Source organism: Euprymna scolopes, chromosome 33 (assembly GCF_053919585.1).
Source record: "Euprymna scolopes isolate OS-2025 chromosome 33, ASM5391958v1, whole genome shotgun sequence".
Lineage (NCBI taxonomy): Eukaryota > Metazoa > Mollusca > Cephalopoda > Sepiida > Sepiolidae > Euprymna > Euprymna scolopes.
The window spans coordinates 59,310,818-59,335,921 of NC_136514.1; the positions used below are offsets into that span (position 1 = coordinate 59,310,818).

The 25,104-nt window shown below is 35.0% G+C and overlaps 1 protein-coding gene across 1 annotated transcript in view; it reads left to right on the forward strand.

The window, feature by feature from the left end:
- Positions 1-12,736: 12,736 nt before the first annotated feature.
- The window catches only part of LOC145258249 (DENN domain-containing protein 11-like), an 80,061-nt gene continuing 67,693 nt past the window's right edge, over positions 12,737-25,104 (forward strand). The window contains exon 1 of the mRNA XM_080116224.1: positions 12,737-13,048. Within this exon, the coding sequence (XP_079972350.1) occupies positions 12,832-13,048 (217 nt within the window). The 5' untranslated portion in view covers positions 12,737-12,831. The remainder of the gene's footprint in view (positions 13,049-25,104) is intronic.

Here is a 25,104-nt window from a genome sequence, read left to right on the forward strand (position 1 = left end):
GTGAAGGCGCAAAAGAAAGTGAAAGAAAATCTGATGTCTTACCTCTACTCCATGATGCAACCGGAAGTTTGAAACATTAAAATTAGGCAAAGTCAATCCAACCGATATCATGACTTGCAAAAATGGCTCACAAAAAATCGACCCCTCCTTGTAGAAAGCTGCTTGGTTGAGGATGAAGGAATCAATATTTTTACCAATTTTTTAATATTTATCATCCAAGATATTGAGCTTCAAAATGATACTGATCTCATGAAAATCCCTCGCCTCTGTTGAAAGTTTTAGGCAGACATACATAGATATATACATACATACATACATTTAAACAGACAGGTGAGATTTATATTATAGACTAGCGAGGGTACCCGGCATTGCCCAGGTATTTGTAGGTGTAAAAGAAAAAAAAAGAAGTGTTTTGAACCCATGACGAACCCAAAGACAGAAAACAAAGTGAAAGAAAACGTGGTATCTTACTGCGATGCTATGAGGCCATAGGAAGTGAAAAGCGTTGAAATTTAGCGATGTCAATCAAAAAGTTGATTTGCAGAAACAAATGTTGGCTGGAGGCCAGTTCAGCTTTCCGCTGTTTCATTTCCCCACGATGTTGGGGAAAACCAGCTCCCCGCAGAAAGGGAGTGTGCAAATGAATAGCAATTGTCTGATATGAGGGGTTTCCCCAATCAAAACTGATTGCTTTCTGGATGTCCTGGCACAAAAGGCTGGGTAGCTGCCTTTGCTTTTGATTCAGTTTCACTTTTATACGAAAAAGCCAAACAAACACGCAAGAGGAAGGAATAGTGTGAATTTTATAAAATTTGATGTAAATAAATGTAGATACGATGCCCCTTCGCAAATCGTAGATATTATGATCTAGTTAGTATATAAAAAGTTCTAAAGAATAGTACCCCCCCCCGAGAACCCTTGCAAAAAAAGTCTTTGCTGGACATATGAAAATGCGTGCATCTGTTTTGTCTTTTATATATATAGATTAGCAGGGTGTACCTGGCGTTGCCCAGATGTTTGTAGGTGTGTATGTTGGGGGGGGGGTGCATAGATCAAAAAAGAAAAAAAAGTTTTGGTAGGAAGGTAAGCTCGTAAACAAATATTAAAAAAAATGAACAAGAACAAAAAAAACGCGAAAAAAGTTTTTTGTAAGTGTGTGTGTGTGTGTTGGGGAGGGGTAGATCGAAACCCTATGTTAAACTTCTTTTAAAAAATCGGAAAAACAAAAATAAAAAACAGTAAACATGATATAAAAAGAATAAAAGTAAAATAAAAAAAGTTTTGGTAGGTAGGTAGGATCGAATCCAGAAAGTTGAGGTGAAAAACTTGATAAGTTTCCGCTCACCCATGAAAGGAAAGTAACTGAAACAAATTTCAATTTAATGTTTTAAACACACAAGTAGCAGGTGTGTAGCGAATTTAATTACGTCAAAGTAAATTAAATTCTGCACTTAATTTTAACTGTGGGATAGTTCTTTTGGGTTTGTTTTTTACCCAACTTTGTCTGGTTTTGTTTCTCTAAAGCGTTGGGTAAAATCAGCTCCCTCTTTATTAGGGGAGTGTCTGAATGAAAGCAATTGTCTGATATGATGGTGAAAACCGACATTGACCAAATCTCCATTGCTTTCTGGACACTCCCGGCCCATGAGAACCGTGCCTTAGTTTCACATCAGTTTCACTTTTATACAATAAAGCCGAATCAACACGAGAGGGGCCAAAATAGCAAGAATTGTGTAAAAGTCACTGTAAATAAATCTAGACATGATGCGTGTTCGCAAATCTTAGATATTATTATCTAGGGGGTATATAAACAGTTCTAAGACCTAGTAAACACCCCCCCCCCTCCCCGAGAAGGTTGTTGAAAAAAGCCTTTCTTGGACAAAAAAATGTGCGCACCACATTTGCCTTTTATATATATAGATTACAATTCCGGTCATATTATGGGACACAGGAATGTAGATCAAAAATCTGGAATGTGCATGTGTGCACACCTCTGCTTTCATCAGCATTGCCACAGCTCCATATCAAACAGTAACATGCTTTTATTCCATCAGCCATGACCAGGTAGAAGTCTTAAGTAGTTCGTAATTGTATTCTTACAGGATATAACTTTCAACGTCCATAAGAGTGTCACTTACAACTGAATTTTACCTAGTATTTTATCTGTTACATTAGTTTCGCTAGAAAACATTGTGGTCTCTTTTGCCAGCCAGACTTGAAAGTAAATAAACATATGAGACAACTACTCGCCTTATATGCTAAGGAGGCAGAGTGAGTGATAATAGTTTACTGTGGTCAATGCCTCGCTACACCACTACTCTTAACAAAGTATGATATATATATATATATATCAGCTCTTTTTATTGAGCACTATCTAACAACCTCGTTGAATTCACTAGTCTATTACTTTTGAATAAAAAAACCCCGAGTATATATATATATATATATATATATATATATATATTTGTATATTTTGGCAGTATACAAATATATATATATATATATATATATATATATATATATATATATATATATTTGTATATTTTATTCAGACACGTCTCATTGAACACGACAGAGTTATTCTTTTTTCCGATCTTGATGGATAATTTTTCTATTTGCCGGGCTGTCCTCTTAATTTCAGTAGGTAACTTATACAGTATGATGCCCAAAGGTTGTTTTTCGAAAAAAAGAAATCTATAATTGCACCAAGCCTCATAGAAAAAGAAAAAAAAGCAACAATTGCTCCTGAAGATAATCGGATGCACCGATAGAAAGCGCCCGAGAAGAATATAACAAAAAAACAACTTTTGGGTGTCATACTGTATAAGTTACCTACTGAAATTAAAAGGACAGCCCGGCAAATTGAAGAATTATCCATTAAGAATAATTCCATTGTGTTCAATGAGATGTGTCTGAATATATATACCGGTGATTTGTAAGTAACTCTCTATTCTAAAAATAACTATAATTTATTCAAATGCTAATATGTTTCTCAATTTTTTGTGTATATGTTACTTAATGTGTGGTAATTAAATCCATAGTTTTGTTTTTAGTGGGGCAGATTGTTGAAACAATCTTTCACTTGGTGATACTAGCACCAAAATTGAAATTTGTCAGGTTTGCTTCTGCAGCCATCTTGAAAACTGGCAGCGATCTTGAATTTTCTGATAGCTCACATTCTTTTCTTAAAATGCCTGCTCTGAACGTCATTTATGCCAATTTTGGTGCTTGTATCACTAAGTGAAAGATTAGTAGAGAGAAAGAGATATCGTGTAGTGAAGCCAAGACTACTATTTCTCCATTACAGATTCTTATGGAATATTGAAATAGCCTGCCTCACTATTTCTTTTCAGATCTGTTATATGGATTTGGTTTTTAATCTTGTTAATGTGTTTGGAATTTCCAAAATGGCTAGACTCTTACTGTACAGGAACATGCCCAGATAACTGCACGTTACGAAGTTTGGTGATCCATTGTTCAAGTGCAAAGATGGTAAAGAACCATTAAGGGAAGCCATGCTAAAATGCACCCAAAGATAATCAAGAATTGTCATGCAAAACTCCTGACTAGAGAGTTACTTTCGGATCGCCCTGTATATATATATATGTATTTAAATTTATATAGTCATCCACATACAGTACTATTTCGCTTTATCACAGCTCATCAGTGTGGCTAGACAAGCAACTACCTCAAGCCAGAATTGAAACTCGACTGCCCAAATGACTGTCAATACTTCTCACCATTATGCTATTTTGCTGCTGCTGCTATGTGGGTAGTGAATTAACGATATTTTGACAGTAAGAGATACAATATACCAAAAAGGTGTTGAACCTCTTGGATTGAAGGTTCCCAAATATCATGATTGGTTTGCTGATAATTCCATAGAATTGATAGAAAGTGGAAAGCTTATTTGAAACTTCTTAACTCTGAACAGGCCAGCTTTTGCTGCCCACTTCTCTTCTGTGCGGAGTGAGGTTCAGTGTTGTGGGCGCCAAATAAAAAACAAATGGTGTTCTGACCTCTCCAGGGAGATACAGACTGCCTACAATCATAGAGATGTCAAGATATTTAACGCTTTGCTTTGTCAGGCTTATGGTTCGAAATCCTCTTCAACTACACCACTCCTGGCAAAGGATGGGAAAACCTTGTTGAAAATCTCAGATGAAATTATGCATCGATGGCATGAACTCTTTCGTGATCTTTTTCACAACCCATTCAATGTTGTTGTTGCTGCAATAGAAAATATCCCTCAATGATCGTTTTATTCGGAATTTGATGCTAAACAAACTCTTGTAGAAACAGTTAACTGCATTAAACAGATAAACCCAAACAAAACCCCTGAGCTGGATGGCATTCCTGTAGAGCTGCTGAAACATGGTGGTGTCAATGTACATTGTGTGATCCACTCTTTGATACTGTCAGTACGGCAGAGTGACCAAGATTGAATAGATGCCATCTCTGTTATGACGTAATGCAATACATCTCAACTCTCAATGTCAACAACACCCATCTAAGAAGAACGGAATGTTCCACACTGAAATTCCTTTAAACCTGTTTCTATATTTCCAGTGAACACAGCTACCAAAAAGGTAAACTCACACAGAACTTTGAAACAAACTTTCTAGTGCTTTTCTTTACTTCTACAAAAACTTTAAAAGTGTTAAAAAAAAAAACCTTTGATTTTTCAAAGTATACAGGGTGACCTCCTCCCAAAACGGGCCCCAACTCTAATTAGGCCTCGTTTCTTAGTGTTTTGTCTGAATGAAATGAAACTTTGGTCATAACTAGTTTATTATATTCAAAACATCACATCAAAACACTAGGGTCTTTGGCCTTTTTTTCTCCGTTCTACAGCATATGTTCTAGATGGCCTCCATTTAGCTCCATGCATTTCTTGAGGCACAGCACGGAGTTGTCCATGACATTCTTACAGACTGAATTGGTAATGGATCTCATCTCCTCCCTGATGGCTTCCTTGAGTTCCGTGATGGTTCTGGGTTTCCCTGCGTAGACTCTGTCCTTAAGATAGCCCCAAAGAAAAAAATCTGGGGGGCTTAGGTCCGGGCTATGGGTTGCCCACTCAAAATCAGTCTTGAGACTGATCACTCGGCCTCCAAAGTTCTCTTTCAGCCAATCTCAGGACAGGTTTGAGGTGTGAGAACTTGTTCTGTCCTGCTGGAACCAGAACTTGCTTATGAGCGATGGGTAGATGGTCTGGAGCTCACTCTTGAAGGTTTTGAGGACCTCCACATACCGTTCCTTGGTGACTGTCACTGCTGCTCCAGATTCTTCAATGAAGATTGGTCCGATGATGCCTCTGGCCAAGATTGCAGCTCACACCGTGCACTTAGGAGAGTGCAGGGGCTTGGTGGCTACTTCATTGGGTCTGGATTCGCTTACGCACAGAGCGTTTCGGACTCTGCAAGAGAGACTCTCTCACTCTTTCAACTAGCTCGGACGTTCACTTCTTGGGATGTCCCGAGTGGCTTGGATGGTTCTCTCTGGCAGCGTTGAGGTTCTCCACGGTCCCATACTTCTCGAAGTGGTCCACCCAGTTCTGAATTCTGCTTTTGGATGGAGCCTTTTCACATTCGAACTGACGCATAAAACTGTCCTGGGTTTTCTTAAACGAGCCTGTCTTGTAGTAAAATTTAACACAGTGTATTCTTTGTCCCAGCTCCCACTGGGGTCTTGGTGTACTCATGGTCATTGATTCTGCCATGTCCTGTAAAATAAGGGCAATCGGTGAATAAATAATGGAGATATCACATAAAGTGTACACGGGGCCCGTTTTTTTGGGTCACCCTGTATTTAACATTTCTGTAAAATTGTTGATTTATACATATTTTGTTCATTACATCATATTTTCTCGATTTCATTCCAAAATTCCTGTGCAGTTAGCTCTTGCTAACTGGTGACCCATTCATAGCATTTATGTTTTTATCCATCTTTTTCATTTATCAATTTAACTACATGTATTTGTTAGTGTCGTCATGCTTTGTCTGAAACAATTTCCTTAAAAAAATCAACTTGCTCTTTTTTATTCTTTTCTTTTTATATTTTTCATGTTTTTTTGGCGTCGGATTTTTACATTTATATACTGCTTTCCCAAGTGTACTAATGTAGTCTTGTACACATTTTTTAAATGGTGTTGTTGCATTTTGATGACACAACACATTTTGACTCCATTGTAAAGAAACAGAAGAAAGAAAAAAAAACTCGACTTACTTTTTTTTTTACCTTTATATCTGGTATTTCTAACAACGCATTTTTTCTAAATATTCAAACAGTTCATTTCTCCTTCTCTAGCTGTGTGTGACTTCTCATCTCGCTCTAATGTCACCCACATGTCTCAAACATATGCTTTTCCAAACATCAGCCACGCCTTGAACATGTGCTTCTTTCATTACATCTCGAGCACCACTGCTTTGCTGAACACCTCACAAATACCTCTGCTTCTCCTAACACATCACAAACAAGTGCTTCTCTGAATACCCTTCTCTGTCCACTTGTGTCTTTTTTTCTTCACTGTGACGTCACATTGCACAGCCAGCATGGTCATTTGCATATATTATATGCTGCTGCTAACAGTGCTAGTGAATCTATTACACACTGAAATGTAACTCGGACGAATGCTCAAAAGCAAATGACTTGAATAGCTTAACCTCTTTCTTTCTATACCCTGTTTGGATAAACTCTTTTTGTCATTTCCTAAAGCAAGTTAGTTTTCACAAGATCGTGTTAACTCAAAATATTTTCGACCAATGAAAATTGTTTTAAAGCACAAAAGTAACAATCATGTATCAGATTAACAAGCCGATGCAAACTTGAAATTTCTGTAAAACCGTGACTTGGTGAAGTATAATCTATAAGTCTGTTACTATGCCTCCAGTAAACATAGCCGCCCAGAAGGTAAACTCACACATACACATAACGGAACTTTGAAACAAATTTTATGATGCTTTTCTCTACTTCTTCTCCAAGAAGTTTGAAACTTTTCAAAAAACTTTGGTCTTTCAAAGTACAGGGTGTAACAATAAAATTGTTGCCCTAGAAAAGACAACATGATTCCATTTCTGTTTGATGAAAACTGTTTTTTTTTTTTTTTTTTGCAGACCATCTACTAGTTGGCCAGTTGTGTACAAATCCCAAGAGCAATAGGAGCCTTCTATCATGTGTGAAAGTGACATAATGCTCAATAAGCAAGATCGGAGATGCGCCACTGTACAACTCATGCTCTCTACTGATCCAACAGGACCATCGCTAGAACCCTCAAAGTGCATCATTGGATTTTACGAATAACAAGAATGTGCCCAGGGTGAGGAAAACGGCCACAGTTATCGTCTTTGGTGTGGTTTCAAATGAGGGCCACATCACATCTTCAAAGTCAAGCTGATCACACCACACCAAAGACCATAACTGAATTGGTCCACAGTTAAACATATGATAAAAAGTCAACACCAAAGTGTACTTGGATGTGCTGAAGAGTGTGGTGATCCCTGGTGCAATCAGGTGACCGCTAGCAGACCCTGGAGGTGGTAGCAGGACTCGGCGCCGGGCACAAGTCCAAAAAGACTTGACTTGGCTTCAGGAGTGCTGCGACTTTGTACCCTTCTTCACTGGCCCCCACCTCACCTGGCCTGAACTTGCTGGATTATTTCGTTTGGTCATATTTTGAGAACATCACCAACATGACCCACACCACTAAAGCCAACCTGATCGCTGCCATCCGCTGAGCTTCCGCCGAGCTTCCACTGAGCTTTTGCTGGCGTTTGTGTGCTCTCAGTTTCAGACCCGTATTGAGGTGGTGATTGAGGTTGAATCCAGCTCCATTGAATAGATATCAGCTCTACTACATAATCAGGTTACCTGAATTGATTTTTTCAATAAAAGTTTTAAAATAAAGCTGTAGTATTGCTTTATTTAGAGCAACAACTTTATCTTTCCACCCTGTATATTTGTGAAGTTGTTGATATATAAATATATTTTGTTTGTTAATTCATGTTTTCTCATCTCATACCCCCCCCCCAATTCTCATTGTTGAATTAGTTCTTGTTAACTGATGACCCATTTATAACATTCATGTTTTTATCCAACGTTTTCATTTGTCAATTGAAGTACATCTATTGTAATTATTATTGCTAAGATACAGTACTTGTTGTAACCAGGAACTATACTACATATTATTTTCATAAACTCTGCAGAACCAAGCCTTTACTTAGTGTTGTGTTAGGATCTACCTAATTAGCATATGTGGAGTGTCAATTATTTAAATATGGTTTGTATCGTAAAGATGGGAGAGACCCAACGAGAGACTCAGTGAGAGACTCAGAGAGACATGAGATCGAGAGTTGATGACCAACCAGCCGACACCTTCTCCAGGGACGGTCTCCCTATGACTGTACCAATAGACGCTACGTAAATATTTGCTTTCAATATATCTGTTCTACTTTATTTTTGTGTTGTAGTTATTTATTCCATGTGTTCAGGCGACCTTCAACACTTAGTATTTCTACATTTAACAGATTTTGCATTTCCTGTAACCCATTTGCAGTCGTTGTAAACAGTTTTAAAGGCGGTCTTGATTTCAGGGCATCTATTTTGTTAATAGAAATTGTTTCTGTGAGCAATGGTATTGCACACTTGTGAATGTAGCATGGTTTGCTGTTTAGTCTCTATTAGAAATTTTGGTGCTTCTGTAGATTGGTGATCTTTTAAACCAATGCATTTAAGATGAAAACACTATTACTTACTTATGTGTCATATCGAAATTAGTATACATTCCAAGAATTATGAAAAATAATCCATTAAAAGATGTACGAGATGTATTTTTATCAAATAATTATTCATAATTATGTTCCGAAATGCATTGGTTAAAAATATCAGACCCTTACTTTAAGCCAATTTAAATCAGGGGAGATGTCTGTTATAGTGAATTGGTCCACATTTAAACATACAATAAAACTCAATATTTCAATGAATAAATATTTTCATTTGTAATTTGATCATTTTTTCCTAATTTTTGGAATTGATACTAATTTCAACATGATATGAAAGTACATAATAATGTTGTCACCTGAAATGCACTTGTTTAAAAAAATCACCAATCTATACAAGCATTGAAATTTTTAGAGTACTGATGTATTTGAGGAGTTCCAAATTTCTGGCATCAGAAAATTTAGGTCATGTCATATTTTTTTTAATGATTCAATCTCAAAAGACCTAACCTCATTTAAAATTACCAGGTGCCATTTTATCAATAGATTAAAAAAAAAAAAAAAACGGAAAACAATTACATCCAAATTATATTGGACAAACAAAACAAAATGAAAGAATTATTAAATCAGAATTAACATGTAAAAAAAAAAAATGAAGGCACATTTTAAAAAGAACAGAAAACAATTAAATTCAATTTTTCAGATCTGTAGTGGACTGGTGGATATATTATATATATCCCCCAATCGTACAAAATAGGAGAAATGGGAAAGGAAAAATGAATTGCTTTGAGAAAAGAATGAACAACGCGTTTACTTGAATTAAACAAACTAGGATTTATTTCGTGAAGAAACAAGTGAAAGAAAAGGGTACAACACGTGTTCATGTCCGCGTTCATTTCTCGCTGTTTACTGGTGAGGAGGAAAGTCTATTGTCATAGAGAGAGAAAATGAGAAAAAGTCAATCCAGGCCATGGAGAGAGAAAGCATATAAAGTGTACACACTGTCTGTTAGCTCGTGCCCCATAATAGTTGCAGGGGATGTGATGCGTGTGCCTCCCGAAAGGGAGATGGTTGGTTAGCCGAAACTCTCAGCTCGAGAGCTGGTCCGAAAAAGAGGCTGGAAACAGCTTGTCTCTTGCTTTTATAATTGTTTCCGGTGGTCTTTTGCGCATGTGTGGATTTCCTTGGAAAGGGAAGTGACGTCATCCATCTGTGCGTACATTTGCGTACGTTAGCATGTGTGTGTATACACGTGAATGTGAGTGTATGTACGCGAACGTGAATATATGTGCGTGTGTGGATGTGCGCACGTATGTTTGTGTGCGCGTATGTATGTGACGAGTAATATAGCTTGAGATGTGAACGGGTGTTTTTGTGTGAGACTAGAAAAGGCTCCCACAGATCTAAATAAATTTATAATAAACAAAATAAATTTAAAAACAAATCTTTACTTAAAATAGTTTTACTTAATTTTTTTTTATATTAAATCCCTTTAATTAAATAAAATATGAATGAAAAAAAAACATTTTGTGAAATGAGTAATAATATATCATCAAATGTTTCACTCAATTTACCAAAAAGTAAAGTTGTACAAAGACATTTTAAAAGTAATACCTCCTTTTTTTTTTATTCTGCCGAAATGAATCAGAGGAAATTGCAAGCATTGTTATGATGACAGAACTTATGCATTCATGATCTGAATGTTTCATCTCTTTGTTGCAGATATTGATGATGAAAAGACTGCAACCCCTATTATGGATGTGCGTCAGAAACAGAGAGGCATCATTGAATTCCTGGCAAAAGTGCATTGAGTATGGTGGTGACTATGCAGAAAAATAAATTCTAGAGCACAAAAGGCCACTCGTTTTATTAGTACTATTCTCGATTTTGTAGCACTTCAACTTTTTGAGTAAAAAAAAAAAAAATAGACGGCTTTACTTTTAGAATGGCTCTGGTATGACAAAGCACACTCTGAAAGACCATACTCAGCCATTGTTAATTGCTGGCAAAAGTGCATTAGGAATGGTGATCACAATGTAAAAAAAAATAAATTTTGGAGTCACTCGTCTTCATAGCTCTTCAACTTTTTGAGTAATAACAAAAAAAAAAAGAAGCTTTACTTTTAGAATGAACCTTGTAGAGTTAAAAATTTATTGATAAAGTAGTGCTCGGTAATTTCTGACAGGGGTGGGGGGTGTTATTTGAGATTCCACCATCAAAACAATATCACATGACCTAAATTTTCTGACACCAGAAATTTGAGACTGCTTAAATACATCAGTACCATTTTTAGATACTAAAAAAACTCAATACCAGTGATTAAACCAATCAGATATATCGTTTGAGACATAAGACACATTCTTTCTGAAAATGTAATTCAGAGGAAAATCTGATATGAAGCATCTAAAAGCTATCCTAATCAGCCCTTGAGTATTGATACGCTCTGCAATGGAAAGGTGTCCGAGTCTTAAAATGATCAGAAGATCGCAGAACAGGTAGAATACTAGATGTGCATTGTTCAAAGCAATTTGTCAGGAAAAGGTCAAGGATTCATGGTGGAATGGTTAAAGTACTTGGTAAAATTCAGTTGTAAGTTATGCTCTTATGGAGAGTGAAAGTTCAAATCTTCAGTGCTGATGATATGTAAACAGATTTCTACGGAGTTATGGCTTATTGGAACAAGACCATGCTCTTTTCATGGATTAAATAAAGGGTTTTGTTTGAAAGTCTGTGTAGATTCCCGAGTTTGACAGAAAGATTCCAGAGTTCAGCAAGATGCATTCGAAGAAGGTCAGTGGTTACATCGACCAAAACGTTATGAAAATAACACCTATGATGAGAATAGTAATCAGAATAATCCAGATAATACAAAAGGTCAAGAGGGTTTGAAAAACTTCCGTCACCATCCGGTACACAAATGGGTTTATAAAAAATCTGAGCCATGAATACAATAGAGATACGTTTTGCAAATTTCTTTTTGCCTTTGCACAAATTCAAGACAGAAACAAATGCCCATTCATCAGCTTAAAGGCTTCAAAATTACATTCAAATGCCGAACGCTGATTATGAATGGATAAATAAATAACTGGAATCTGTCCACTTCGTGAATTTGAAAGAGAATTTGATACCTTAAAACTGTCGCTTAGAACGTAACTTAATTTCTGTCTTGAATTAAAAGAGCAATGGTCATACATTATGGATTATTTTGTATGTTCTCACATGGTCCACTGGTTCTCCTTACCTTAAGGAAGGCAATAATTTTCGCACGGCATACCAAAGGACCGACAGGTGCATATGTGGGTAAAGCGCTAAAATGTTTCCACTTCTTCTTCTTCTTCTTCTTCTTCTTCTTCTTGTCCAATCAACTCTCGTCATCATCCTTCTGTTCCTCCTCCTCCATATTAAGCTCTTCTCCCTTCTTTGCCCATTAATTCTCTCCTCCTCCTCCTTTTGCCCGGTTGGGTCTTTCCACGACCCTCTGTAATAAAGGGTCTTCCTTCCCTTCTTCCATTAGATTCCTTCTATTATAATCTCGCTCTCCCTCTTTTTATTATAAGCTCCATCCCCCCATACTTCTATATGCACGGTATCTTTCTCTCTTTACGTCCTTATATCTCTCCTCCTACCCCTTATCTCCCTCTCCTTCATCCTCCCGATTATCTCTTCCCCTTCCTCCTCCTCTTCATTAACTCTCTTTCCCTTCTTCGCTCATTAACTTCTTCCTCTTCGTTTTCCCGATTGGGTTCTTCTCCCCTTCTTCTCTCATAATCTCCCTCTTTTTATTTTAAACGCTTTTTCCCCTCCTCCTCCTCATCATCACCTCTCTTCCATTTGCGCTCTATCCTTTCTCTTCATTATATCTCTTCCTACTCATTATTTCACTTTCCTCCATCCTTATAATTATCTCTCCTCCTCCTCCTCCTCCTCCTCCCGTTTACCTCTTTCTCTTTCCTCTTTCACATTAGCACCTTTCCCTCTTCCTTTCCATTCGCCCCATACTTCGTCTTTTCCATTAGTTCACTCTCTCTTTTCTCATCTACTCTTCCATCCCCCACCCCCTCCGTCAAAGAAAGTCACGTGGGCGGAAGTGTAGCTTGTCGATCGATAAACAGCAATGGCCGACGACGAGGACAACACTCCTCTCCTGCGAAATGTCGGGCCGAATGCCATTGACGACCCGCGACAAAAGATCCACTATCTTTACGAAAGTGGCAACCTCGCATACAGTAATGGCAACGATACCAGGATCAGTCTTACCGGTAGTCCACTGACCACCCTGGCACCCGACAATATCGTGGCTATCTTCGTTGTCACTTTCGATTCACGATCAGGTTTGTTGTGTTATTTAAATTTCCTTTCTACCCTGTCGGGAATTATTAAGAGAAACGTCCTGGCTCATTGCAAAATTAGTTCATCTTTTTTGTTTGTTTTGATTGTGAAAATACTTTTATAGGATGTAGCATATCCCGAAGAACAGTAAGAACCATAATATGTCTCTCTCTCTCCCTCTCTCATATATATATATATATAAAAGACACACACATAAATAAACTTGGTGCTAGTGCACTTACTGATCCGCGCTATTTTTAAAATCGTTTTTCCAAGTTAAATTAAAGTTTTATACGTTTTTTTTTAATTCAATTGTAAGGTTAAAGTATAGAATAGGTACAAAACACCCTCCCCTCCCCATGTTAAGAATGGCTTTTTAAATAATAACGTTATTATTTCATCAGTCAGCACGGATCAATAAGTGCACTTGCACTAGTACCGTAAATTTATATAAACATTGTAAGGAGTCTACCCGGATCGATCAACGTTTCAACATTTTCATGTCTTGTCAGAACTCATTTTTCTTTTAATTTTAAAAATATAATTTTCTTTATGTATTGAGAACTTGTAATAAAAATTGTTTTTTTTTTGTTTTTTTTTTACTTCATGCTAACAATATTCTTGAAGTTCCTATTTACTTTGCCTCCTCACGAGGGCAAAGTTGGACACCAAGGTTGTTTTTTAATGTGGAGAAAGGAAAAAAAAATTGTCTCAGTCGTGAAGGATTTCTCCTCCACTAACTGAGAACAAAAAAATTGAAGTGTAGTATTAGAACTTCATTTTGATCTTGGAGTTAATCAATTATATATATATTAAGTTAGTGGGAGTCAGAATCCCACCAAAGTACTCAATTATTTAGAAAAAAAAAGTACAATTATTAATGTACGGTACAGGTACAGGTGTTCTCATCTTCTGTAAGACACACACACACACACACACACACACACGTGTGTGTGTGTTTAGGCAACATATTTCCATTTAGACAATTGTCCTTGTTAAAGCATGGAATGTTTTGCTTAATTAATTTTTTTTATTCATCATTATATATTTTTTATGTACTTGATTTTTCGGATGATCCATTGCGTATTTCTGTCGAATTGTATGTAGATTCCGTATGTGTTTCCTTTTCTTTAATTAAAAAAATATTATTGTTTTTACATATTTTTTTTGAGAGTATTTTCGATTGACTCTCTCAATCATCTTCCAGCAGGGTATTAGTAGTTCGAACGGTGCGATATTTTCATTTATGGACGATGAGATGCCGGATTTAAGACATGATCACGTGTTAGCTACTTTCTCCACGTTAAAAAACGATCCTTGTGTCTATCTGTCCCGTGGGGAGGCATTGTAAATAGGTACTTTAAATTTACAATATTTCAAAAGGTTAAAAACAATGTGTAAAAACAGTTGTATATTATATAGTAATTTGTAAAGATCGCGGCCATGGAAGAACGCAATAAAAATGTTTAGATATTAAAAATAGTTTTATGTTGTTGTTTTCGTTAAATATAATTTATATTATTAAATGGGGAGTCATTCCAAGTTAAAATTCGAGTTTCGTTGTTAGATAAACACGACATCAGTTCAAATTCGTTGGCCATTTTCTTTTGCTTCTGCTTCTTACATTCATTGACACCTTTCAAGCGTGTTTTTCTCAATTTTAGAAGCATAATACTAACTGGATTTTTAATGGAAATGATTCTTCATTTAATAATATTTAACGAAAACAACATAAAACTACCTTTAATGACTAAACAGATTTTTATTAGGTTGTTCCACAGTTTCCGTCTTTATAAAATACTCTACTTTGTGTTAATATGACACTTTCCGTAAAAAAGGGTACTTCTATTGTTTATCGCCGAAAATCTTTTTCAGGCACCTGTTGTGAAAATCAGAGGGAGAAATCAGTTTTTTAAACTATGACCGAAGTAGGAAATAAATAACAAAACATCTACAAAATTGCTTTATTTAAATTATATTTTCTTACGCAGACTTTTCAAATAAATGTCTTTACAATTATATTTTGATAGATTTTTTTATACAATGTTGTGGTTTTCAAACGGCGCTCGCTCGCCTAGTTTAAATAATTATGAATATGTCATTTTTATTTTCTGTTTTTATAATAATAATATATATATATATATATGTTTCATGAAAAGTTCCCCATTACTTAAATCGAAACATTTCCAATTAAACAATTACGGATATATATTCCCTTTCACTTTCTTTATTTACTTTTTTCATAGTTCTTTCCGGAAGTAATTAATACTTCGGACATAGTTTAAAATACTGATTTCTCATTCTCATGACAAGTGCCCGAAAAAAATGGCGTCTCCATTCTCGGCGATAAACTGTAGAAGTACCAAAAAGAAAAAAAGAATTGGTTATCAGTATCGTAAAGATAGTTAATAAAAACTTGTCTAAACTAGAAAACAGTAGCAGATTAATTAGCTGAAAATATTTGATATTGAAGACCAGATGGTAGTGGCCTAACGTCCGATTTTCGAATCTCGGAGTTGATGAGCTCACTATGTCTAGCCACTCTGATAAGTCGGGAAACAACGAAACAACTATTTGCGAATGATTATAAGAAGGTTGCTTTGTAGTTCCTGCCTGTTCATAATCTCCTCTCAGAATTTTGGAGATAGATCCCCTCCTCCAACCGTATCTATTCTTAAACTACCTTACCCACGGTGTACATATGTTTCATCTTGATAAAGAGGGGGGGGGGCATTATCGTGAGGTCTTCGTTCACCCGAACACTCATAAAAAGAAAATACGACTTTTTTTTCTTATGCAGACTGTGCTCAAAAGAAACCCATTCTTAACATGAGAGTGGAGGGATTTTTGTAAAACTATTCTATACTTTCACCTAACAAAAGATATCGTAAAATTTGAATCTAACTTGAAAATTGGCTTTCATCAAGTTCCGCCCGTTTTTGTTGACATTCTCTGTCAGCTGATCTGATACATATGATTACTCTGGAAAAAAAATCACTTCTGATTCATGTTTACCAATTTTAAAATACGTAAACGAATATTTTAAAACTGGTAAACATTAACAGAAGTGACTTTTACATATCAGATCAGATCAGTTGATGGAGAATATCGACAAAGACGTTCAGAACTTGATGTAAGTCTGGAAATCTTATCTAAAAGATAGCACCGTTCATATTCTACATAAATATCTATATTTATTTTTTTAATTTGAAAAATTATAGGAAAAAAAAAAAGGAAGTTAATAGAGTTTATGGCTTGAAAGAGAAATGAATGCAAATTCCTGGAAAACATCGAATGTTGCTGAAAACCATAAATTTACCGAAATATATATTTACGTAATGTAATTTTACTTATATCTCCTTCCATCTAATCGAAGCTGAGTACACCCTTGAACTTCACTCTAGAAATTAAATATGTTTAAAAAAAAAGAAGAAAAAAAGATAAATCTCACAAATCGTGCGAAAATGTAATGTTCTAACAATATTTGGTTTAATTTTTTATTTTTGAACGATTACTGATGTTCCAAATGGCTATCACAAAACCGCCATTTTTTTCGTTCTAATTCAACAGACTTGACACTACTTTTGCTTTAAAGTAAATAAATGCTTTAAAAATAATTTAGTCAAACTGCACTAAAGTGTCAATTAAAGACTTACCTCTAAAAAGTTGATTTTTAGAGTATTCGGGTCAGTTTTGAATGAATATCACATTTAAAATTGTCACCGAAAATTAGTTTTTATATTAAGACCTTTATTCTATATTGTTTTCTCTAATTGCAATGTTTGTTTTTTGAGTGCACACGCCAAAATAAACATGACAACCAGTGAAAAAGCAAAGTTTTTTGTGTGATAGCAAAGCGAGTTCTTGTTGTGAATGTTTTCCAGGAGGAACCAAACATTGGAACTCATTCAAGCATCTGCTGATTGGCCTCTTTGTTTACAACTTCGTTTCTGATGTTCCGCAGGGTTCTATTTTTGGTATGTCCCCGGATGCTGCTGCTAAGGAAGTTACTGACTGGCTTTTTGTTGGAATTGACACATTCATTCCTCATCGTCAGTTTCAAACTAAACCTCATTCTCCTCCCTGGTTTTAATCTGTTTGTGTTTCTGCCATTGCCCATTGTAATCATTACTTTAATCAGTATCATCAGGATGGTTCTGAGGTTTACAGAAAAACTAGCAATGCCTGCAAGAGAGCAATTTCTGAGGCTCAGTCTAGCTATTCTCAAAGGATTCATAACTCTATCTTATCTCAAAAGCTTTTATTATTAATAGTGGCAAGTCTGGCATTCCTCTTCTTTTTTAATGATCTCCAGGTTATTTCATCTTCTAAGGATAAGGCTTATCTCTTTGTTTGTCTTTTTGCTGACAATTCTTCTATCGATGATTCTAGTGCTGTTCTTCTGGATTTTCCTTCAACAATTGATCAGACTCTTGATTCTGTAATTACCACTCCAAAGATGGTTGCCAGAATTCTTGTTTTAATACTTCATTGTAATACAGCTACCTATTCCAGTAGCTTCTTTCCAAGAACTGCAAAGTTGTGGAACTCTCTTCCTACTCCCTAGCCAAAACAAAATACTAAAAAATTGTAAACAAAATCTCACCATCTTCAGAGGAAGTAGTTCCTATTTCCCTCTCTCCCTTTCCTGTACTTCCACCGCTCCCACTTGACACCGATACCATTCCTACATATTCCTACTCTACTGAGTTATAACTGCTTTTAACTTATTATTCGACACATGCACTTCCCATAACTTTCACATATTCCTAATTATAGATAATAATTTCTCCCTTACTGAAATCCAGCCTATCTGATTGGTGGCTCAGACATTCTAAAATTCTGCTATTCGCTTCTTCCACCATTAAACGAACGGTTCGTGAAAAAAAGAGTTGGTAATTAACTTTAGCCCAGATGGAGGATATTGGCTCAAAGACGAAATAAAAAAAAAATTTTAAAAAAAGATAGAGAGAGGTGGGATCGAACTCGAGAATGTACAGTAATTAGTCATTCTCGCTAACCATTATGCCAAAGAGGACAGTGAATTTATTGAGTTGGAAATTAAGTTAAGAATCATAGGCGTTGGCGCAGAAATGAAAAGACTTTTAAACCTGGCCTGGAACCAGTTAAGCTTTCGCTTTTTATTGTGGTATTTATTTGTTTCCCCACAAGGTCGTTTATAATGTGAGGGAAAACTAGCTCCTCCCAAAAAGTGTGAACTCTGGCAGTGTCCAAATGAATAGCAATTGTCTGATATGAAGAGTTTTCCCCACATTGATCAAAGGGAATTGCCTTCTAGATGGCCTAGCCACGAAGGCCAAGAAGCGGTTGCTTTTGCTTCAATTTAGTTTCACTTTATTTATATGGAAAAGGCAAATAAACATGAAAGGACGAAATAGAGGGAATTTTATAAAAGTCGATCAAAATAAATGTAGAGATGACGTCTGTTCACAAATTGTAGATATTATGATCTAAGGAGTAAACAAATTGTAGATATTATGATCTAAGGAGTAAATAAATCGTAGATATTATGATCTAGGGAGTAAATAAATCGTAGATATTATGATCTAGGGAGTAAATAAATCGTAGATATTATGATCTAGGGAGTAAATAAATCGTAGATATTATGATCTAGGGAGTAAATAAATCGTAGATATTATGATCTAGGGCGTAAACAAATCGTAGATATTATGATCTAGGGAGTAAATAAAAAGTTCTAAAAAATAGTAACGTGACCCCCCTCCCCTTCTTGGACATACAAAACGTGTGCATCACTTTTGCCTTTTATATATATAGACTAGTCTGGGTGCCCACCATTGCTCGAATGTTTGTAGGTGTGTATTGAGCAAAAAAATAGAAGTTGTAATAAGCAGGCAGGTTCAAACCCATGACACGAAGGTGGAAAAGAAAGTGGAGGTGTGTGAAAAAAAAGGAAAATTGAAAAAAAAAAAAGTTCTAGTAGGCAGGCAGGCTCAAACCCATGCAGCGGAGAAGGAAAAGAAAGTGGAAAAAAAAGGTGATGTGTTAACTGTTGCTCCCATTGCCAAACCGGAAGTGACATAGATTTAAATTAAGGCTAGACAATCGAAAAGAGGCAATGACTTTCAAAAATATCTGAGAAAACCTCCCTGTAGAAAAGTGCCTAGTTGAGGGTGAAGGAATTAATGTTTTTGGCCAATTTTTCAATATTTGTCGTCCAAAGGGTCAAGCTTCAAAATGATACCAATCTTGTGAAAATTTGTCGCCTCTGTCAAAAGTTTTTGTGAGGCATACATACATACATTTAAACAGACAGGTGAGATTTATATTATAGGCTTGCGAGGGTACCCAGCATTGCCGGGGTGTTTGGAGGTGTAAAAGAAAAAAAAGTTTTGGTAGCAAGGTAAGCTCGAACCTGAATCCTTGAAGTTAATAGGCTGAGGACTTACCACCACACTATGATGGCAGAGAAGTAAGAATGTGTGAAATAAAATCCTTAAAAAGTGATTTGACATGTGCGTGTTTAATGAGGTCAAACAACTGCTACAATGAATGAAACGTTCATAACCGCACAAGTGGCAGGTGTGTGCGGAATTTAATTCCGCACTTAATTTTACTACGGGATAGTTCTTTTGGGTTTGTTTTTTTTTACCCAACTTTGTTTGGTTTTGTTGTTTCCCCAACTAGCTCCCCCTTTATTAGGGGAGTGTCCAAATGAAAGCAATTGTTTGATATGACGGTGAAAACCAACATTGACCAAACATCCATCGCTTTCTGGACGCTCCCGGCCCATGGGCCGAGAACAGCGCCTTAGTTTCACAGCAGTTTCGCTTTTATACGAAAAAGCCGAATCAACACGTGAGAAGCCGAAAAAGCAATAATTTTGTAGAAGTCGCTGTAAATAAATCTAGCCACGATGCATGTTTGCAATTCATACATATTATGATCTACACGGTATATAAGAAGTTCTAAGTGATAGTAACCCCCCCCCCGAGAACCCTCCCAAAAAAACATACAAAAATGCGTGCTGCTTTTGCCTTTTGTATATATAGATGAAATATACCTGAGTGTAATTTAGGTACTTTTAAACGCAAATACTTCCACAAATCTAATTAATTTGCTGTGAAATATATGTCTGTCAAAAATACATAAAATGACCAACTACTCCCCCATTCACAAAAAGGGGCATTTATTTTGAAAACCGTTCTTAACATAGGGAGGTTGGTGGTGTCCATCCTGAAAGCCATTCTAAATGTGAGGAGGTTCCTAGTTGGACTACAACAACAGAAGTACTTTAATTTTGTAAGCGAGGGGTTGGGAGGCATACTAACACCAGACAACACTGGTTAACAGGTCTTGCTAGTTATAAAATAATTAAAGAAACAACGGTTTTAATTTATTTGCTTAAATGAATTACATTATTCAATTCATCTGATGTAATTATTTTGTGTGAATGGGAAATATATAAAAATAAATCTTGTTGAAAAAAAATTATTAAAAAACAAAACGTTCTCATATTTTTCGTTTCATCGAATGCTATTTATATAAAACTAGTCTGGGTGCCCGGCGTTGCCCGGGTGTTTGTAGATGTGTTGAGCAAAAAAAAAGTGGTAGTAGGCAAGCAGGCTCGAACCTGTGACACGAAGGCAGAAATAAAGTGAAAGAAAATCTGACGTCTTACCGCTACTCCATGACACTACCGGAAGTTGGGAACGTTAAAATTAGGCAAAGTCAATCCAACCAATACAATGGCTCGCAAAAAATCGACCCCTCCTTGTAATAAACTGTCCAGTTGAGGGTGAAGGAATTAATGTTGTTGGCCAATATTTCGATATTTGTCATCCGAGACATCGAGCTTCAACAAGATACCGATCTTGTGAAAATCTGTCGAAAGTTTTTGTGAGATATACAAACATACATACATACATTTAAACAGACAGGTGAGATTTATATTATAGAAGATATAAGAAGAAGATACTAGAAAAAACGATGATAGGCATTTTAATCCTTTTCTTTTTTCTTTTTAAACCTTCTTTTTTCTTTTTAAACCTTTTTTTTTCTTTAAACCTTTTTTTTACGTTCTCAGTGGAAAAATAAATTGCGATTCTATATTTTCGTGCGATTATGTCAACATTCTGCAAATACCTGAAAAAAAAAAGCCCTTTAGATTGGAGGTTCAAATCATTATATAAAGTTAGCGAGAAAAACAACTCGGCTCTTGGTCACGCAGCATAGGACAGAACTGGTAACTAATTTTTTATATTTCCAAAATGACTGCCAATAATTTTTTAATTTAATTTAATTTTATTTTTTATTTTTTTAGAAATTCAAGTATATTTTTAAGTTATTAGCTTGTATTGTCGACCGGACTTAGGGTTAAAGGTAGTTTTAAATGCCTCCTCCTGCTCTGTTTTTTCTTTTACCAGAAAGATAAGCAGAATATTTAGTAAAGAAAAAATTCGGTGCAGGGGGACAATACGAGAATACGTTCTGATTTTTTTTTTTTATGGCAGCCATTTTGGAAATACAAAAAAAAAAAAAAAAAAAAATTGTTACTCGTTCCGCCTAATTGTAGGTGGTCACGTATTGGGTGATCAAAGGCTGTTTTGGGCCATGAAGTGTGTGATTATTTTACGCTATAGTAATTTAAACCCTTACCATAAAATATTAACTATTTTATTTATTAAAAATATCCATGTATTTTTAGGTATAAGAGTAATCGCAAGAAAATAAGTGAACATTTTTAGCTTTCAATTAATAATTTAATGACCATAAGCAACATGGTAATATTTAAATTATTACGATATTGTTTGGTCATTATTTTATTAATTGGACCGGATTGTTATAAAACTAAAGTCAACTTGTTTATGATAAATGTTGCTTCAAAATATGCTATGTTAAAGCTGAAAAGTTCAAGATAATAAAAAAATAAAATCTTAAATTTCTCATTGACAGCGTGGGGGCAAATAGTACCTCAACCTGTTTTGTTACATTTTAAATTCCACCTTTTTTTTTTTTTTCAATGTTCAATTCTATTTTCTAATTTCATTATTTTTCTTTCATTCAATGTAAAACATTTACCCCTCCCCCTCCCATTTCTGTCCATATTTAAAAAAATGGCAACCATATTTCTTTCTTATAAATACGGATTACAAAACTAAAACACGTGATCAAAATTAGAATAATGTTTACTTATTTAAGAATTAAGAATCACAAATTTATTATTTCAAATATATTTCGTTTAATTCTATTTGGTAGATTGCTCAGGTATCCTTATTATCCCCACTTGTTTTCTTTTTTTTTTTTTTTTTTCTTAATTTGTTTGGTGTGCTTATATATATCAACCCCCATGGCTGTCCATATTGGCTCGATAAAATCCGATAACGAGTTATGGCAACACAAAATACAAATAGGATTTTTACAAAATAAATAAAAATAAAATTAAAACTGCAATCATGTAAATATATCAGTATATATTTTTTTCGTTTTCCATTTCAGGAACCTAACTTTAATTTTGTGTAACCATCTTCCCGGCTGTTTTTGTAACTATTTACCGGATTTTACAGAGTCAATATTCGCAGCCATAGGGGCTGATCTATATAAACATGTTATTTTTACATTTTCATTTTATTCGACCAAGTTTTCACAAAAAATGTATTGTAAAGATGTATATTTTGATTAACGGACCTGAACGAGAATCCCCCCCCCCTACTATTTTTTTCTGTTTTTTTTTTTTTTTTTTTTTTTTTTTTCTATTTTTTTTCAGTGGATTATTATCGATTGGACATTAATATACCAGATTCTTAAAAGAAAAAAAAAAAATCGATATTTAAACATTTGAAAGGGGTGCTCATTTTTTTTTTAGTTACAATGTCCTGGTAAATCGATACGCGGGAAAATCAAAAGAAAGTAACAAGAAAGAATAGAAAATAAAAATGACATGAACCGCATTTGTAATTTAGAAAATTTTTTATTTTACAATTTTCCAATGAAAAATTAGTTTTTTCTTTAATTTACTTTTTATGAAAAGTAATTTTTTTTTGTCGTTTAAAAACTTTTTTGTTTTTATGAACATTGAGTTTTTTGGGGGTTTTATTTGCTATAAATTTTGCGAACATGCTGTAGAAATATTTCGAAAATTTCAAGTCCTTTTTCGCTTTTCATATTGTACTAGCGAGGGGTACCCGGCGTTGCCCGGGTGTTTGGAGGTGTGTGTGGTTTTGGGTAAATCAAAACTCCGGGGGGGGGGGGTTAAAACAAATAAAAGAATGTTTTGGTAGGTAAGTATGAGGATCGAACCCGAACCCTTGAGGCAAAGTTGTAAATTAAAGTGTGAAAAAAAAAAAAAAAAACGTGCGACGTTAACCATTGCGCCAGCGCGAGATGCTAACGGAAACACGTTTGAATTTATTTAATTACTTAAATTAGCAGGTGCACGTTTTAATGAATGAGGTCAACTTTTGACTGCGGGGTAGGATTTCATTTAGTGCGGGAATGCTTTTTTTTTTTCCCCCCAAGACGTTGGGGGTAGGGAGAAACATTGTAGGAAAAGGCCTAACCTACATGTGGTGAGCGAAAACTGCTGAATATTTATCTTCCCGAAGTCGAGCAAATTAAATAGACAGTCGAGCTCCATTGTTAAATCTGAGATATTATGATTTACATGTGATATAAAAAGTTTTAAAAAGTTGTTAGGCGACTGACCGCTTCTTTGAAAAAAGTCTTTCTTGTACATACACAAAAAGCGAACATACATTTTCGCTTTTATATATATAGAAGATGCCTCTCGATATATGGCCTCGTCGACACGACACCATTTCATATCGCCCGCTGATCCCGATGTGTACTTTAATTTTCTTCTAATGTGAGATCAGTAAGCCTCAATATTGTTAGTGCAAACACATGAGGTCCACAAAATTTTTGGAATGGTTGACGGTCCCATGCACGTAGCCTCGATTTCCCAAATTTGAATAGCTCCTCCACTGGTCGGTAGGAAGAGTCAGCAATGACACATTCCGAAATAACACGTTCCAGTGTTGTGGCTGAGTGATTTGGGATTTGCTGTAAAAATCCCCCTTTTTTTTTTGTTTTGTTTTGTTTTTGGGTTTGATCATAAAACCCAATTAGGTGTATCAGAAGCGGCCATTAAAAATGCCGTATATGAACTTGAATAAATCAACTTACTATCTTTCGAAGCTTATAACTACTTGAAAAATGTAATTCAAACCCTAATTTATTTTTCAATTAAAGGAGCAAAGATCAAATTTAAAAAAAATAACAAGTTTAATAGCAAATTATGCAATATTTGCTTTTTTTTTTTTTAAAATCGGTTTTCTTTAAAAAAGATTTAAATAAAACCAATGAAATTTTACTTCGATTATAAAAAAATATATATAAATTCCAAAAAATGACTTACCTATAAAAAATTCTATTCACTGTGTAATTCCATTGTTCATTGTTAAGAATTTATCCATATTTATACCTATATTCCATGTCCTTTTCAAATAAAATACTTTTTTAAACAAGGATTCCAAAAACAAAACGCGAACTCAAATTTTTTTACTGTTCAAATAAAGGGAGACAAATCACTGATTTTTTGGCGATTATCTTACAATGACTTATAAACGCCATAATTAATCTGTCTTTTTATTGCGTGCTGTTAACCAAAATTAGTATTTTTGGGCCTCCGTAGGTGAAAAAAAAGCACACATTCACTTATAAGTTTTTGCCGTTAAGCAAAAAACCCAGTCGACCGATTTTTTTTTTTTTTTTTTTTTTTTTTTTTTTTTTAATTCTCTTAATGAAATACACAAGGTTTTGATTATTATATTTTATTTCTACTTTATCGAGTGAATTTTTTTTTTAAATATCTAAAAAAAGAAAACATTGAATGAAATAGAAAAAATTGTCATCACCATTAAATTTTAATAGACAATTCAAAATGGAGGTGGGGTAATTTTAAAATAAAACGTTTGTCTAAAATATTATATTCGGTTTATTGGAAAGAGCATAAAATTTCACATTGACCCTGAAAATATTGTAAAAATTGAACCAATAAAAAAATTTTGATAGATTTTTA